An 18,074-nucleotide genomic window follows, 5' to 3' on the forward strand; every position below is an offset into this window, starting at 1 on the left:
GCAGATCAAAATAAAACTAGAGTTGTGTGTTAACACAAACAATGGCTAGACTAAGATAAACAGATGAAAGACTATGCTGCAGGCTCCCTCCCCCATTATTTTCCTCATAGTCCTAATATTAATGGGCATCTTCTTATAAACACGTGCTATGATCCACAAGAGAAAGTGAACAGTGTAGCAAATTAGACTTGAGCTTTTGCAGTCTCACTTCTTTAAAAGAAGACTGGGCCTGAACATGCTTAAAGGAGACAGCTTAGGGCTGTTTCTGGTAAGAATCCCAGGAAGTTCTAGCTACAATGACTATGGCAAGAAATACTGCTTATTTGATCAAGTAGTTGCTACCTAAGTATTCTGATGTTAGGCACTGACCAAACCTCTCCAAATAGTACTAAGAGTGCTGTGGTATCCACTTGCTTCAATTTGTATTCAGAACATACAAAGTCAACAACTTAAAGCTTTATTGTAGTTTGCAATAATATAAACAAGTACTGAAATTTAGTCAATGTCCATTTCAGGAAGCTTCTTTTCTGTAGCTGTTGGGGCAGCTGCAGCACTCTGTTCATCAGCAGTCTGGGACCCACTGTTGCCATCTCCCTGGCCTTCTACTGGTCCATTCGGTTCAGCTGGTTTCTGCTCCTCCTTTGGGAGTTCAACTTTGGGTTTTGGCTTTGTGACTATAGGATTACAAATACTTGTCAACTCCTGGAAAGGAAATAGTTAGAAGTTAAAGAACAACTGTTAATATGCAAACATGTTTGCCACATCTACTTTTGTCACCAGCTAAGTATCCAAAGTTGAAAGGTAACATTCCCTTGTACATGTCCAACAGAAATACCTCACCACTGTCCTATTACAGATTTCTCAGTCTTCCTCTTAGCACACAACTAGATTAAGAAACAGGTTTGTGAAACTCAGGAATTGTGTATAAAGACTTACTTTAGTTTTAGCTTGTATGTCTTTAGCTTTTATAACTGGGTCCAAAGTAAGACTTCTCTTGTTTTGAAGATTAAGTTTATTATTCATCCACTCCATAGCTTCATTTGCACTCTTCTCCACTTTTGCTACGTCTGCTTCATCTAGATGGTCATACTGCTCATCCTGAAACAGGTTAGTAGTAGCTGTGTAAATAAGTACTTTAAGCATGCAAATTAAAGCTAAAAGTTCAAAGAAACTAGCATACGAAGTTCTACAAAGACAGAACTAGAAGGCAATTCTGGTTAGCAGAGCAATTAGCCTGCACACCCACAGATCTAATCAGACAGAAAATTGAAGTTCTGCTGCTGCTATTTTCCCCTCCAAGAGGGATCAAGATCTCATTTAGACTGCCGTTTTCAAGCCAACGCCCACTTCTGAAAATGTGGCAGACAGAACTCAGCAGCTAATCAGGAGGTTACACCATCTTTTTGATTAGCCTTAGTAAAATTCAAGATAAGCTTTATTTATTGCATTTTTATTGTATTATTTCCTTGTATTTGCCAGAAATTAAGCATGGAAATACCTTTGCTTTGAATGCATGAACAGTCTTCATGTACTGTTGAATCTGCTTCCCTAAGTCCTCAAATGCTTTTGGTCTTTCCTCTGATTCTTGAAATCTTGCTTGAATAGGCTGACCCAGAGTCTGAAACAAAGTAAAACAGGTATCAAGAAAGCGTTCAGAATCACAGCAATGCTGCAAGATTTGACAGGACACATCAACATTCCCAAACTCTTCACCACATACCTTCAATTCTGTTAATTTATCAATGTAAACTTGTTTGGGTTGGTCTTCACCATCTTCATAAAGCCAGTTTTCTGTATCTTCCAGCTTCAGTGTGAAACTATTTCGATCCTGAAGCAATCAATACAAAATAGTTATGCAAGATAATCCTAGTAGACTGCAGACTGTATTAAATGATGCCTGGAATCTTTCTGGAACATTTTTGTAAAGAACTTTGAAAGTGTTAATCTACTTTCACTGAAAAACAGAAATTCTTCAGTAATGCTTAGTGGCTGAGACCAGGCTTAAGGAAGAGCTTAGCTCAGTATTGTCACAAAAGCCTGTTTTTCTCATCTTCTGATATTTATCATTACTATGTTCTCAGACTTGGTCATAGAGTGAAACCTATCTTTAGCAAAGGTGCCGTGAATCTTACTTGGTTTGTCCCAGTTTTAGCTGATATACATTACCTAGGCACCACAGACACCTTGCCAGCAGAGCTGCTGTTATAATCAATAGAGATCCAGCTGAGGTTGGAGTGATTCACCTGATGACATGTAATCATCTACCTTAGAGTGATGATCACAACAAGCTCATTTGGCATACCAGGGAAAGCTAATTAATACCACAGGATTTTCATGCAACCTGTTAAGGTAGCACATTTAGTCAGACAAATCCCACCTACTATACTCCTAGATTGGCCTCTTCTTCTATTTTGAAACCATTCCTAAATACTGACAAGAGCTCAAGTAGAATAGGCTGCCTTAAAGACTGTCCAAGTGTTCCTTGTTTGTTTCAGTCAAAATACACACTGACAGCAGCCTCTTTTCCAAAAGAGATGCAGCAATTGAGCACCATATAACCTGGGTACCATCCACTTGTATGTGGTCCACATTTAGATTATTTTCACAGCCAGAAAGGTTAAAGATATTTCTTCAAATTTAGATTTTAAGTATTAAAAATGCAGTCTAAAGCATACTACTTCATACAGTCCAAGGTTATTAAAATACAACTGATCATTGCAGGAAAACATTAGAAGATGATCAAGCTAGCAGTACTTACATCTTCAGTAACAAATTTCTCATAAATACCGCAGAGTTTGTCTCTCATATCATACACATATTCTTCCACTGCATTCTTGGCATCATTCCTCTCCTTCTCTAGTTTATCCTGCATTATCATTTTACCCTGCAAACAAGTTGTCAAATTAGTTGGCTAAGAAGCTAATTACCTCATTAGGTGTCTTCACAATACCTGTTAACAAATGCTTAAGTATTTCAGAATCTGTAGTCAAACTATGGATAACAGAACTCTAGACAGTACATCAAGAAAATCTCATTTCAGTTTAATGTTGGTGGGACATCCAACATAGCACAGTCTACCCCAGATGAAGAACCAGCCACCATCATGGTAGCAGCTGCCAAACAGCTTTTAACCATAGCTGATTTTGGACACAATCACTGAATATCACCATCTTTTCTGCAGAACACATCTCCAGTAAGAGTTACAGCATTTAACAAGAATAATACATTTCTGGCTCTATGGGGCACTGTTGTTCACCCTAAAGGTGCTGTATTCACCTTCCCCTAACCACCACTGACATTTACCAAGCTTAATGAACAGCAAAACTCCCCAGATCTACTAGTGACATTTTTAGCTTGGGCAAGTACGAGTTTACCTCATTCTCAATGAATAAGTTCAGCATGTCTTTCCCTATCTGCCACACCAGCTGATTCTCAATGGGAAGATCCACTGTAGTAGTCTTCACTTTAGCCTTCTTGGCTTGAGGCGGCTGATCCACTTTCTTGTCTTTTGAGTCAGCTTGAGAAGTCTGCATTGAAGGAATATATTCAAAGTAAAAACCAGCATCATCAGTTAGTTCAAGCTGAGTATTCATGATTGGCAACAGAGACAAGTATTAACAAGTCAGTACACGTCAGCATTAGAAGTGCACACCATCGTTCTTACATTCCACCTGCCAAAAGGAGTCAGAATTAATACAACTGCTGACCTCTTTTCTCAGCACACTAGCTACAGTCATGGGGGTGATGCCCCAACCCTGATGCCGCCTTTTAGTATTTAAGTTACTGAAAATTATGATTTCTTTTATGAGCAAGAGTTCACCTGTTTTACCAGTACAAGGTCACCTGACAGGCCTGCAATAATCTATTCATGTATTTAAAACTCATTCACAATAAAGACAACAAGTATTTCAAATACAAGTTTAGCATCCAAAGCTATGACAAAGGTAGTGGATATGTTCACACACAACTTCTTCTGTAAGATTCAGAAGAACGTGTAATCGTCCAGATTTTTATTTTACCTCCATTTCTTCAGACTCTCCCTTATTTTCAGGTTGGGCCTGCTGTTGTTCTTCAGTCTTCTGTTGCTCCTCCTGGTCTACCTGCATCTTCTGAAATCCATAAAAAGATTCAGTTTAATGCATATGCAGATCACTGCTTCAGCTCTTAGGCTGATCACTTTACTTGCACCTAATGTTCTTTAGGCAAGAGTACATTCATGTATACCTCAAAGTCATGGTTTCAAGAGATCTGTCACAGGTGTGACATACATAAATCAGTACCTAATCACACCTGTATCTTAGGTGCTAGACACACCTACTAAATCCTTTTACAATTTCTAGAAACTTTCCAGAACCTGACCAATTATGCTTCATGATGTCTTCCAAGTAGCTAACAGCAAGCAAAGTCCATTACCTCTTCCTCTTTTGCATGCTGATCTGTTTCCATAGGCTCTTCGTTCTCATCAGATTTATGGACTTCCACTAGAGATGCACTTGAAACACTGAAGATACCATGGATATTTACTCTAACTTTGACTTTCACTTTTGAACTGGATCCATCTGTTTGAGGAGTGACCTTCTGAACCAAGAAGTGAGCTAAACAACCCCAGAAAGAAAAAACACTTGATTAACTTCACATGAAATTAAGTAAATTCTATTGCTGGCAGCAGATTGCCAGTACACACTCTAAAGATATCAAAACCTACTCAATCCAAGCAGTTTGACCTTTTCATCAGCAATACTAGGACACTTATTAGAAGTTGTCTATGGTATGCTGTAAATCTGGAGTTACTTGTATCAGAGTATGAGACCTCACAGTTCTGAGTATGCCCCTTTCAGGTTTGCTTCAGCATCAGTATTCTCTGCATTTAGAATACTTGTCCATAAACTTCATGTTACTCCACAGATTTTATTGCAGATTCATGGCTTTGTAAACCTGCCCCTACAGCATTTGTAGTAGATTAGACTTTCCAGACTATGTAATTAAAAAGAAGTCTGGAAAGATGTACAAGATGATTAATCAAGTTTAAAACCACAGAATGGCCTTAACTACCTATAGCCGGATCTGGGTAAGGCAGTTCCTTGGGAGAGCTGTAGTATGCCTCAAGAGTGAAAGGTTCCTTTCTGTAGAATGTGAGTACTTTAGAAAATGGGGCAGGATGGTTCTTGGGAAAGACCTCACAGTCACTGCAAGAGAAAACAGTACTTGTTTAGCACAAGGTGCCACTTCTGACAAAGTTAGCAAAACATTTCCAGATATTCTTTACAACTTATGGAAAAGCTTAAAAAGTAACAAAAGATCTAGTGTTTTATATGAAAGTAAGCACAACAGCAATGTAGGAAGTGCTAAACTTTGCCATCCTTTTCTCCCCTACTGTCACTAACTTCAGTGAAGGTCTCAAAGTTTGAGATGTTAGATGGACATTGTTCTAAGTACTACCTCCTCTAGTTGTTATCAGTTAGTTTTAAGCTGTATGTAATCACACAAGAAGACTGAACATTATTTTTACCTTAACCCTTCTTCTGCTGGTGAATTCCATCGCAAAGAAATGGGATATGGTATCAAGTCTGTGATAGAAAATTCTCTCACTTTGAAAGCCGGGGATAAGATAGCACACTGAAAGAACAAAGGAGTTATATTACAGAAATTCAGGCTTCAGGTGAATAGTAATTTAATTCAGCAAGTAGCTATTTAAGCTGCTTAACATGTAGGATTACTCTAAGTTAAGGGAGACTAATGCTGATTGATGGACTCAGGAACTGCATAGTAAACACTACAAGCGTTTATGTACCCTTCCTTTTCAGGAAGCTGTCATGATCCGCTCACTCTGAAAACAAATACATGTTTTAATTTAGAACAATCATGCCATTGAGTTTTTTTAGTGCCAGTGCAAGGAATCAGAAAATGTAAACCAAAGGTTTTAGTGACAGTATCAGTTGTTGGTTTGATTTTTTTGAACAAATCATAACAAAACCCCTTTTTAAACGGATTACATTCCAACAGCTGGTTTGTACCACAGATGGAACAGAGATAAGCACATATTAAGCATTTGAAGAGGAAAATAAGGTGATCATAGCAAAATTAATGTGCATTCAAAAGATCATAGCGCTAGTAACTACAGAGTATTTACTACTGCTTATGCCATTTGGTGATTCTGGCCTCAGCTCAGGACAGATTTCCATTAGCAAGAACCCAAGTTTTCATTTCCATCCACATCATTAAGCAATTGCCAGATTACAAGTTTATCAGTAGCCCTGTAAAGCTTTGTTTAACTTAGGCTCCCAAAAGGAGCCTGCAAAGGAAAGAAAGTCCTCATATGACCATGATCATACTACCAGTTTCCAGCTACAGCTGGAGCAGAGTGTATATTTCACTGCAGACTATACTGACCCACTGATTTTGCTTATACAAACAGCACAAAGGAGTCACTTAAGACTGCCACTCTCATTTTTCCCAGCCACCTTGCTGGAGCTTATGTGAATCCAGTCTATGATGCACATGAAGTCATCTTCATGTTACCTGTGGACTTCAGCTCAAGTATTTATGGATTTCAATAAAAATATTCACAGCTAAAGCACACAGCACTTTTTACCTGCAGCGCACAACCTCGTGCAACAGCCTCATCTGCATTCAAAGTTGTACTGACTTCTTTGCCAAAAAATTTACTGATCTTCTCTTTTACAGCAGGGATTCTTGTTGTACCACCAACTATTTCTACCGCATAAATATCCTCCTTCTTTAACTCTAGAAAGGAGTCAGATGTTAGTTTATTGAATAAACTGTTCTGTTTTAAGTGAATACACTGACATTGTAAACTACATTATACTAGACCAACCGTTATTATAAGCTTGTTATTATGAGCTTGTTCTAAATTTCTAAGCAGTAAGAATTTCAGGTCTTAGATTCTGTGAAAAGGTTCTAGAAAGCTTAAAACTAAGCCAGAAAAGGTTAGCTGTGCTAATCAGTCTGCCCAAGTTCTGTCAGCAGCCAGAGGAAGCTTGTATTAAGGACATCTCCTTCCTGCATGCAGAATACAGAACGCATACACACTTACTGGCTTGCTCCAGCACGCTGCGAAGGGGTGCTTCTACTCTTGCAAGGAGTCCATCACACATCTCTAAAAATTTGCTTCTGTTAGAAGACACCAAAAATAAAACTATAGCATACCATAAGCTAGTTAAAGCTGCAAATAAAACAGGATGCTAAGATTGAAATAATTTTAAAATGCTGCAGTGTGTACTCTCCCCAATCCTAGCTTTACACTTAGTTATTTCACATAATCTGTTCCTAGTAATCCAGGCATACTTGCAACCTTTATAGCCCTTCCTCTTAGTTCAAGGCCACTGAGCTGTCTTTAGAGATCATCATTTCAAGCAGAACCCCTGCACAAGCTTCTCTTACATTTTCCTCCTCCCACCAATCTTGAACACTAGTACTTTATACTAAGTTTCCTTCCAGAAGGAAGGAACTTGAATGAAGTACGCTCTACAGCTTACCTTTGTAAAAGTATATACATTACCTGTTCATTGTTCCAGACACGTCTATGTCATTCATGAAGCATTCAATGTTCATTGGGAGATCAGAGGCATTAGCGCTCATCAGTTTTTTCAGTTTTTCACATTCTTGGTATAGCCTCAGTAACGCACGAATCTTTGACTTGATGTCTAATTTATATTTCTTTCCAAATTCTTCACAAAAGTATTCAACTAACATTTCATCAAATTTCCTGCCTCCGAGTGTTGTGTCAAATGCTGTAGCAAGAACCTTAAGAAAATTGAACTCTTCAGTAATAGTACAATCAATCATTGCTTCAGTGAAACTGATCAGCAGTTCATGTCAAAGCACTGTTTCAACATAGCTTTGAATCAAAGCAAGCATATCACAGCATTACTGCAGATGAAGAAACACAGGCACAACAGAAGGATCCACTACTATTCATCTATATCCTGCCCTTGCCAGTAAGGGATCTTTTGATGAGCCTTGTCTAGAAGGCTAACCCCTTTCCAAATAATATTGTGCAATGTATGAGATGACTACGGGACATAGCTTAATTCTTGCTACCAGTAAAGTTATTTTTATTTCAGGGCAACCTCACTAGCAGGTGCCTCACTAATATCTGATGTCTAGCATGAGTTACAGCTGCAGTAGTAGTTGTACACATCCTAAAGTCTTTTTAAAAAGCCTACCAAACCTGAGCAGAGGTTTACCTATGACTTGTAGCTGGTACTAGCTATGTTCAAAATGTTATCAGAGAAAGCTATCATTAACAGACAAGTGCTAGCAGCTCTACAAGTATTTGGCCTCTTTGTGAATGATAATTTTCTTGAATGACAGCAAACACACGTGCTCCAAGAGAAGGATATCCATTACCACAAATGCTAAAAAGTGGCTAATTTACAAATACACGCTCATTTTTGATGATGGAATTGCCTGAAGAACACCTGCAGTCCTCAGCTGATTCTACTCTAACATTGTGAGCTTGGTACTTCTCACAGTGTAGGTTCAGTGAGACTGAACGAGGTTCAGTTTCTACATTTTTAACTGCTTTGCTATCCAGCACTGTTTATATCCAAAAGCATCTCTTCAATACTTCTACAGCTTCAGAACAGCAGAAACAAGTTTGAGAAGCACAAACTAGGTGAAGTTTCTTCATAAGAGGAAACAACTACAAAGTGTATATTTTCATAACTTTCGCCTTCTTGTTTCACTTCCCTATGCTTTCACTTTGTTTCTCTAGTGAAGGGAAAACAACCGGACCTGCAGAAATCCTGACTAAAAAAGCTAACTAATAAATGCTAACATTTGTGGCAAAACAGTAGCATCTTGGCAACTTACACTGAAGTACACTAACTTGCTTAGCTTCCCTTTTTTTTCCTTAGTCATTAAGAAAAATTACTCTTACATGAGCACCACAGTAAGCGTTCAAAACAGAAGTTTGCCCCTACACCTTTCTAGGAATTTGTTTTCACACTAGATCTTATGACTCGAGTATTTTTTGTTTTGAAAGCAGCACCCAAACATCTGTAAAAATTGAATCCAAGCTTTTCATTCTTTGCCAAAGTACACTGATCAATGTACATTTGCTTCTTCTACATATCATTCAAAAAGCTCCCTCATTCCCTGCCCTACTTTCAACTCTAAAGTGCAAGTTTAAAAATACAAATTGAGCTGCCTGGACATGCTTAGGTAAAGACAGGCAAGCTTGCCTGTAACAGCGTATGCACTGATGAATATTTCTATTGGTACTTAAAATAAATGAATAACAGATTCTTTACTTTCAGTTTTCCTTTGTTGAATGCGCAGACAGAAACTTGGTATGCAGAGTGCCCCATATCCACAAACACAACATTCCGTGGCTTCTCTTCTAGGGCAGGCAGGTCTTGCTTATAGATTCCATATGCAAGGGCAACTACACAGAAACAAGAATTGGTACAGTTAGGGCATTCAGATTTGTAATTCCTTTAAGTAGTAGCTGGTACAGCAGTAAAGAGCATTAACATTTCATCTTATTTTTCAAGCTACAGAGTTTTCTTGTTAAATATAATCCTGATGTAAAAATAACACGGAAGAACACTAAGAAGTATTAGCCCCTCCTAGAAGAGATACTGCTCCATTAAACAGGTATTCCAGAAGCATCTTTATGCCTATGAAGTAATGAATAGTGGGCTTTGGAAACTTAATGGTCAGCAGTTATTCCAGAGGACATGGATCAGTGACAAATTAGAAACCATTTTATCTAATAAAACTACAGTGATAAGTGATTTAAAGGGAGAGAAAGTAAGACATTACCTGCAGTTGTTTCATTGATTATTCTCAGACAGTTGAGACCAGCAATCTGTGTAGCATCCATCACAGACCTCCTTTCTGCATCTGTGTAGAAGCATGGAACCTGCAAGAAGAACAGATATTCATTATTAGCATTTAAGACCCATCCATAGCAAACAGTCACACAAACATGTAGAGACTGCACAGAGCACAGCAGCTTTCCTTCACACCCCACCCGAGAGTTACCCTTCCAATTTGTTTTGATGTTCATTACATCATTGTTCTTCCCCCTCTATCACAGCTGAAAAGGCTAGAGGTGAACCTTCCTTCACTCCCTCTCACAAACCACTCACTTTAGGAGCACAGAACAAGAAACATATTAAGTATTCTGATAAACAGCAGAAATTGAAGGCACTCTGTCATTAGCAAAGTAAGTCCAGCTTTGGGGAAGACATGAATAAGACTCAGTCTGAAGTAGAAGAGAAAGACCCGAGGCACTGGTAATAGCATTAAACTGCCAATTAAACCTAAGGCCTTTTCAGTTTATGACAGTAACAATGCGCAGAAGCCTTGGTTATCACATACTTACCGAAACAACACAGTCAACTACAGGCTTCTTAAGCGCATTCTCAGCTGTCTCTTTTAATTTGGTGAGGAGCATTCCAGTCACCTGTTCAATAGTAAAGTTTCTTTCTTCTTCCATATACATGACCTTCAAATAGAAATTGTATGTACATTACACGGTCTTTACTGAAAGCAAGCTTCAAAACTAATGCAGCCCCATCTTATGTACAGCAAGTAAAATACATAACACTGGAATATGCATTTGAGAATTCATATAGACAATGCTACTTTGGGCACAGTTTTGAGTCCTGATTGCTCAGTGTCCAGGATACTTCCCTCCCTGCTGCTCTGAAGTAATTTGACCAGTTATTGCTAAAATCCAAGTCAGAGATCCAGGTATTGTTCAAAAGGAAATTTCTGCCACTTTACCTGACATGTAAAGCTCACCTCTTGCATCCTTGCAATAGATGAGCAGCAGCTAAATTAAGTATGTTGGTCAAATAGCTGCCTTCCAAACCCACCACAGAAAGAAATGCATTGATAAAGTGGTATGTGTTAAACTGGCTTTGCAAGGAAAAATAGCTGTCTAGCTGCAAAATCAGTCTCACCTAGCACTTGGGAAGACCACCTGCATTATTTGCCTTTTAAGATTTGATTTTTATAGTCAGAAAAGAACAGAAGTCACAGCAGGTAGATTCAAAACCAAGAGATAAATGGAAGCATCACTTTCTTCTTCTTGTTCTTTAAAATACTCCAGACTTACCTTGATGCCAGTTGAACCTGTTGGCAGCTGGACAAGTTCATAGGCAAGGCTCGTTTTTTCAGCTTGAACAAAGGGATCTGAGAATGCACGACCATGAAATCTTTTAAAACTTTGTACTGTATTCTTTGCATTTGAAATAACCTAGAGAAAAAGAAATCTTTAATACAACTTGTCAGGGGAACATCTGAATTTCAAACAGAAGACTACACAGCTACACAGAGTTTGGTTCTCAGGCTTCTCTTGCTGAAGATTTGTCATTGGTATCTTAATAGTATCAGGGCAGATGCTAGAAGGCAGCTTCCCTCTGATCTCTCAGGTAACCTACAAGAATTAAAGATTTAAAGTAAAATGTATGCCTGAAAACTGAGCCAAGGGTCTATCAAAACCACAAAGTAGTTAGCATTTCATTCTCATAGTGCATAAGATACAAGAAAGCGTCTTCCCCATTTACCTGTTTCCTACCACCCTACCTTTCTACTGTGCTGCAGCCAGTAAGTTACCAAGTGTAACAAGCATAGTGATGCAGATTCCACATCAGGTCCATCACATGCATGTGACAGTCAACAGGTGGGTATTCTTACAGAACAGGACCTTGTCAAGAAGCTTTAAAAAGTCCGGAGGACCCCAAGATACTGTCAACTTGATTTAACTGACAAAAGGTAAGTTCTTTTAACAGCAAAGATCAGTGCAAATGTAGAAGTGAGAAAATCATTGATGTTTCACACAATATAAGTATCCTAGTTTAATCCTTCCATTTATACTACAAGATATACTCACAGAAAAAGTCACAATAATGTTCAAGCTGACAATGTTTACCTGTGATTCAGTTCCAGTGAAATGTATTTCTTAAGTAACCTGGGTTTGTTTGGTTTGACTTCCTGTAAGTTTACTTTCTGCATGACAAACCTCATTATCTACTGGATCTCTGTATCAATGCATTTCTTTAAGCTAAGCAGACACCCAATTCCAGAAGAACATCTGCATTGAGTTCTAGCACAGTTCTGCTTGAGTGCCATGATTGTGTCCAGTCATTTGTGTTCTAGACACTGAATCTTCACTAGGAATTTAGGCTAAGAAAAATCAAGCATTTGAATAGTCACTTCCTGTAGAGCACTCCAAAAAAAGTTTGACTGCTGTTTCACAGCAACACAATATACAATACAGCAGGACCCAAACGTCATGAGTAGAGCAAGTCAGCTAAACTGCTTGGTCCTTAAAGCAAATTTACCTACCTACACCAACAGAAACTCATGAATAAGAAAGTCTAAGAGACATTTAGGCTGTAACTCAAGCATGAAGAGTCAAGGAGCTATATAAGATAATCAGGTTTGTCCCCTTTCTACTAAAGGTATGCCCTGAAGAGTTGTATGGAATATAGCTACAATTAAAAAACTACCCTAATCCAGAGAGATAAGCTAAGGAAGGATGAAACACTATTGCTTGTTACAAATATAAGTTCTGAAGCAACAGTGTTTCAGATTTGAGGCAAAAACAGTTTTTCCCCCCATTTCATTAAATACACCCTTATATTCCTATCCAAGATGATAGAGCAGCATTACAAACTGAACAACTGAATTAAGTTCAGCTGTTTGTCACAGTTAGACACTAGGAAGCCAGTTCAGAGCCCTTTTAAGCTTCACATATGAGAAAGCCTGTGATAGCTTGATTTTTGACCACTGAAGCTGCTTTCACCCAAACTGCACACTCACCTGGCTTTTAGCTGCAGCACCAATCGAGCGATTCTTGGGTCCAAAGGCTATACATGATCTAGAACAAGAACAAAGATTAGTAGCGATTGGTACCTCTGCACTGAACATCAGCAGTCAATGCTTTTTGGTAGGAGTGTTGACAATTAACATTTGGTGCATTAAGAAAGTTGGTCGCTTTGTGTACAGGGAATCTATTTCTATGACCTCTGGAAAGAAGCAGGCACCCAGTTTCCAACTTAAAAGCTGTGCTGCTCCTCACTGAAGAGCAGCACTAGAACTCATTCACACTACAACAAGTTCTATAGCTAAGTAATAAAGGGGTAGACACTGATCTTAATAACGATCCTTGTACATCACCCAGTCAAAGATAAATTGTTAGCCAATAATACAGGAAACAATCAACTGATCAGAAGAAAGAAGAGGCAAGTCAAATATTAAAAAGTTACCCCTACGTATCTATACAAAATGCTCATTAAACTCCTCAGTTTAAGTAAACCCTTCAAGCACAGGAAGAAAAAAATGCAGATGAAGACTGGTGCTCATGGGTTTCATCTGCACTCACTGAAATAAAAATGCAGATTAACAAAGAAAAACTGTACTTCACCTCAAGCTCTGCTTAGAGCTTGCAGTTCTAAGAAAACAGAAGAAAACCTCCTTTTGGAGAAATTCCTAGTCCTACTAAGCTCCTTGACTTACATATTTAGCAAACTGTATCAACCCTAAAGTAAATCCAAGCTCCTCGTACCACTGAAGTAGTTAGAGAGGAAAGGCTGCCATTATGCAGATCGTTGCTATTACTGAGACATTCACAGCCCAGTGATCTCTGTGCAGCAAACGAGACAGCTTTACAGCAGGATTATGCCACCAGGCTGCCCCAAGAAATAAATTTCAACTCTGCCCAATGTTTAGAATTGGTCCTCTGAATGGAAACTGTCAGAAACAGAACGGAGGGACAGAGATAATTACCTTGGGTTTTCATTTTGAAAATATATGCACCCAATTTATTAATAGCTTAATAGATGAAACAAGGCCCATCCCCTTAAGCAAATATTACAACCAAATTAACATTTGGGGAATAAACCTTCTAAAGCAATTATTCATGAGATTAGTTAATGAAGAGCAAGGCTCGTTGGCGCTAGGCAAACCCCAAGGCCCACACTGGAAGGAACAGGCGCTGCAGTGCTACAGCTGGAAACCTGACCAGCACCGAGCAGGAAGCTCGTTATTAATTCACCTGGCTCTCCAGAAAGAAATTCTGGCATGAAGGTGAATCTGTGCCTTTCTCCTGAAGGAAAGGACATGCAGCTGCTAAACGCAGGAGCCATCGGCAGTGTTCAGCACGCTGCCGCTCCCTGCGTTAGGGCAGAGCTCTGCAGCCCTGTCAGACTGGTACCTCGAGGTGGGGGTTGTCTCCAGAAAGGGTTAGAGCACTGTAACCAAACAGGCAGGCTGCGTTACAGATTTGGAATAACTTCAGTTCTGGGAGCACACATCTGCGTTATCCACGCTTGCACCTGCTCAGCACAGAAGCAGCCGTGCCCCTGGACAGCCCCACGGCACCGGGGCAGCCCAGCAGAACCGTAACCGAGGGGGGAGCAGCCTGCCAGCCTCATTCCCCAAATTGCTTCAAAGCAGCCAGGGTAACCCATTAAGTACAAATTACACTATTAATTACACAACTTACTGGAAGTTGAGTAACTTGCTGTAGCATTTTAAATAGAAACATAATCGCAGTGAAGGTCAGCTGAGGTCTAAGGCAGCAACTGAAGGAGGGCTTTGACCTCCCTAACACACCTCGCAGCTACCTACAGGCACTGCCCTGCCTGCCCTCACCACCCCTATATTGGCGGACACCCACAGCCCCAGCAGCAAGCTGCCACCACACCGAAACACAGCACCGGCCTCCTAAGGTCACTCACAGCTACTCGGTGTAACTCAAGCACCCTCTTCCTCGTGGGTAAGGAAACTGCCTTAATCCTCCTCCCGCCTCTAGCTTTATCTCCACCACTTCTGCATTTCAGGAACACCACTTCCAAGGACAGCTGTGCGGCACCACTTTTGGATGTACAAATCCAAACCCCACAGGGCTGTGGGAGAAGCAAAGCAGAGCTGTGAGTGGGTTCGGTCACAGCACCAGCCAGGCCACTGCACTGCAAGGGGAGCATTGGGCAGGGCTCACAAAGCTCACTTGCTGAGCCAGGCCCTCTGCTTTCAGGACATTTTGGTGGCTGTGCCCACCTCTCAGCATGGATGTGCCTGCTCAGGGCACTGCTTTCTGCAGGCCCTGAGTGTATGAAGGAACCAGAACAGCACCTGAGAGTGAAGCACCGCTAAGGGCATTCTCAATATAATTTTGGGTTGAGCTGTGTGATGCCAGGATCTGGATTTGGTGCTCCCTGTGGGTCCCTTCCCACGCGGGATACTCTGTGATTTTATGATTCTATGAATATAAGATAATGTGTAATAGGAAGGGGTGGATAAATTATCTCCTGGGCAGCGCGCTGTGCCGGGTGACTTCCAGCATCTCCCCTCTCCTTCAATGTGGATCCGTGCAGCCTCCCAGGCACACCTCAGTTCCTCGGGACCCGGCTCCCACAGCTCCTGGGAGCCGCTCCGAGAGGCCTCACGTTAAATATCCCCCTGATACCCCTACAATTATTGTCTGTACTGCCGGGATACGCGAGCCCGGCCCTCCCCGCAGCACAGCCGGCGGGCTGGGGGCATTTTCCTCCATTTCTTATCCCGTGGAGCCCCCCTCGGCCCCCCCAGCCCACCTCGGGCCCGGAACAAAGCCGCGGAGCCGCCCCCTCCCCTCCCAATCGCCTCACAGGCCCCGACCCCCCCCCGCGCCTCACAGGCCCCGGGCCTCGCCTCACAGAGTTCCCCCCCCCGCCCCCCCCGGCCGACTCACGGCGTGCTGCGGTCGCTGTACTCGTTGGCGACGGTCTCGATGCCGCCGGCTCGGGCCACGGCCACGTAGCAGCTCTGGAAGCCCAGGTCGATGCCCACCACCGACATGGCGCCGCCCGGCCCGGCCCCGCCGCTCTGCGCTGAGGCGAGTTGAGGCGCGGCCCCTTTAAATGCGCGGCGGCGGCGGCGCGGCGCGGAGGGGGGCGGGGCTTGGCGGAAGGGGGCGGGGCGAGGCCGGGCACTTCTGGAAGGATCCCGCCGGGCCGCGCCGCGCGGGATGGCAACGGAAAACGAGGGGGGGGGGGGGAAGATCTCGCGAGACCGCCGGGCCCAGCCAATCCCCGCCCCGGATAGGGGGAGGGAGCGCGGTGGCTCCGCCCCTCGGCGGGACGCACGGGGCCGCCCGCGCGTGGCCACGCCCACCCAGCATGAGGCCACGCCCACTTCGTGCATGCCACGCCCACCGCGTGTCTGGCCACGCCCCCCCCCAGCGTGAGGCGGCAGCGGCCGGGCCCGAGGCACGGAGGGGCCGTGAGGGGCCTGGGGGGCTCTGAGGGGCCTGGGGGGCTCTGAGGGGCCATGAGGGGCTTTGAGGAGCTGTGAGGGGCCCTGGGGAGCCTGAGGGGGCTCTGAGGGGCCGTGAGGGGCCCTGGTGGGCATTGGGAGGCCATGGGGGGCTCTGAGGGGCTGTACAGGGCCATGAGGGGCCCTGGGAGCCCTGAGGGGCCCTGGGGGGCATTGGGGAGCTCTGAGGGGCCCTGGGGGGTCGTGAGGCCCTGTGTGGGCCTGGCTGCGTCTCTGAGTTACAGGGAAATCAAACCAAACCCAGGCTGGACTCAAAGCCTCCCAGCCCAGGGCTGTGCCCAGAAGTCAGTCAGTTTCCACCTCTGCTACTGCTTAAATTTATCACAGTTCCTTTACATCCTCACAGGACAGCAGGTCCCTAGCAGCGTGTGAAGCATTGCTGTTAGCACATCGCAGCCCAGCCGCTGCCCCATGTCACGGACCCTACGGCTGCATCAGCTCCCAGGGCAGCGCGAGGCCAGCAGGCTTGGGGAAAAAGCTGTTGGTAAGCGATTGACTGGGAAGGTGGCAGGGATTTTCACTCAGGGAGGAAAAGCAAAGAGGCTTTTTTCTTGCATGGCATAGGTCTGTCACCTGGTGAGACCAGATCGACGCAGGAAAGCTGCAGCGGACCAAGCACAGTGCTGGGACAACGGCAGGGCTCCCAAGGGGAGCTGAGGGAGAGCTCTGCTGGGGGAGAGGTCAGGGAATAAAGTGCCAAGGAGCGGCCAGTTCATCCCGACGCAAACGTGATTCAGATACTTTACTTACATTACAAAACATAATGTTTGGGAAAGTTTTTAATTCTGAGATGAAACGTGCTGAAGGTACGGAAGTGCAGTGTGCTATAAATGGGACGCTTCCAAATTCCCGGCCCTAAATTTACACTGCTGCGCCTTGTTTCAGTGATACAGAAGACACATGGCAGAGAAACTCAATATTTAAAGCAGGAAGGACTCTTGCCCCAAAGACTGTTGAGTAGCCTCAGCTCCGAGTGCTTGCAATTCCTCACGGCGTGCTCAGTGACACTGCTTTGGCAGCTGTAGGTGGGCTGGGAATTGCATCATGGTGCTAATGACAGAATAATAATGAAGTGTTTAACCTCGGATGTCCTTGAGAGTATGGGAAAGTGCCAACAAACAGCACCAGCCTGCGCGGAGACTATCACACAGCACATGCTCGAGGCACAATTAAAAGCTGGAATATCATAGAGTTTCCTTTTTTTTTTTTCACTTTCATTTTCAAAACGAGTGAAGCTGCCAGTGAAGGGCCAGCTCCTTGCTGCCCTCGCCTGTGGCTGCCTGGCCCCTGCCAGGGCGCTGTGCTGGACGCAGCTGGGCAGCAGGAGCAGCAGATGCTGGCCCTGGGGATGGAGGAGGGAGAGGTGCCACGGGCCCAAGCAGGCTGGGGGAAAATGCCTCAATCAGCTCAGAATCCGGGCTGCTGTTACATCGGGGTGTGAGATGGAACAGATTCTGCGGCCCTCCCCACTCTCTTTTATTTTCTCAGTGTTTTTGGTATAAAAAAATCAGACTTGTACTGTACAAAACATGAAAAGCCTGTAATAAATCCTGCTGCCCCTGGAGATGGAAGGAGGGGAGAGGGGCCTGCAGGCACAAAGAGGCTGTTCTGATCAGCAGATACAAACAGCTGGGGGAAAATGCCTAAATCAGCTCAGAATCTGAGCTGGTGTCATGTTGGGTTCAATTCTGTGGTCTTCCCCACTCTTATTTTCTCAATGTTTTTCATATTAAAAAATATGAAACTTCTACTGTACAACGCATGAAAAGACTGTAATA

General features: G+C 43.1%; 1 protein-coding gene across 1 annotated transcript; it reads right to left on the minus strand.

Annotated features, from left to right (window-relative positions):
- Positions 1 to 441: 441 nt before the first annotated feature.
- On the minus strand, positions 442 to 15,994 carry HSPA4 (heat shock protein family A (Hsp70) member 4). The gene is made up of 19 exons (XM_038186649.2): positions 15,713 to 15,994; positions 12,802 to 12,859; positions 11,093 to 11,233; positions 10,355 to 10,477; positions 9,790 to 9,889; positions 9,276 to 9,409; positions 7,520 to 7,764; positions 7,055 to 7,131; positions 6,593 to 6,744; positions 5,510 to 5,616; positions 5,053 to 5,186; positions 4,414 to 4,595; positions 4,020 to 4,109; positions 3,375 to 3,527; positions 2,759 to 2,884; positions 1,721 to 1,828; positions 1,499 to 1,618; positions 937 to 1,098; positions 442 to 702 (listed from the first exon to the last, which is right to left on the minus strand). Exons 1-19 carry the CDS (start codon positions 15,817 to 15,819, stop codon positions 496 to 498), a joined length of 2,526 nt encoding a protein of 841 aa, XP_038042577.1. The 5' UTR covers positions 15,820 to 15,994; the 3' UTR covers positions 442 to 495.
- Positions 15,995 to 18,074: the final 2,080 nt, after the last annotated feature.

The sequence above is a fragment of the Anas platyrhynchos genome, chromosome 14 (assembly GCF_047663525.1).
Source record: "Anas platyrhynchos isolate ZD024472 breed Pekin duck chromosome 14, IASCAAS_PekinDuck_T2T, whole genome shotgun sequence".
NCBI lineage: Eukaryota > Metazoa > Chordata > Aves > Anseriformes > Anatidae > Anas > Anas platyrhynchos.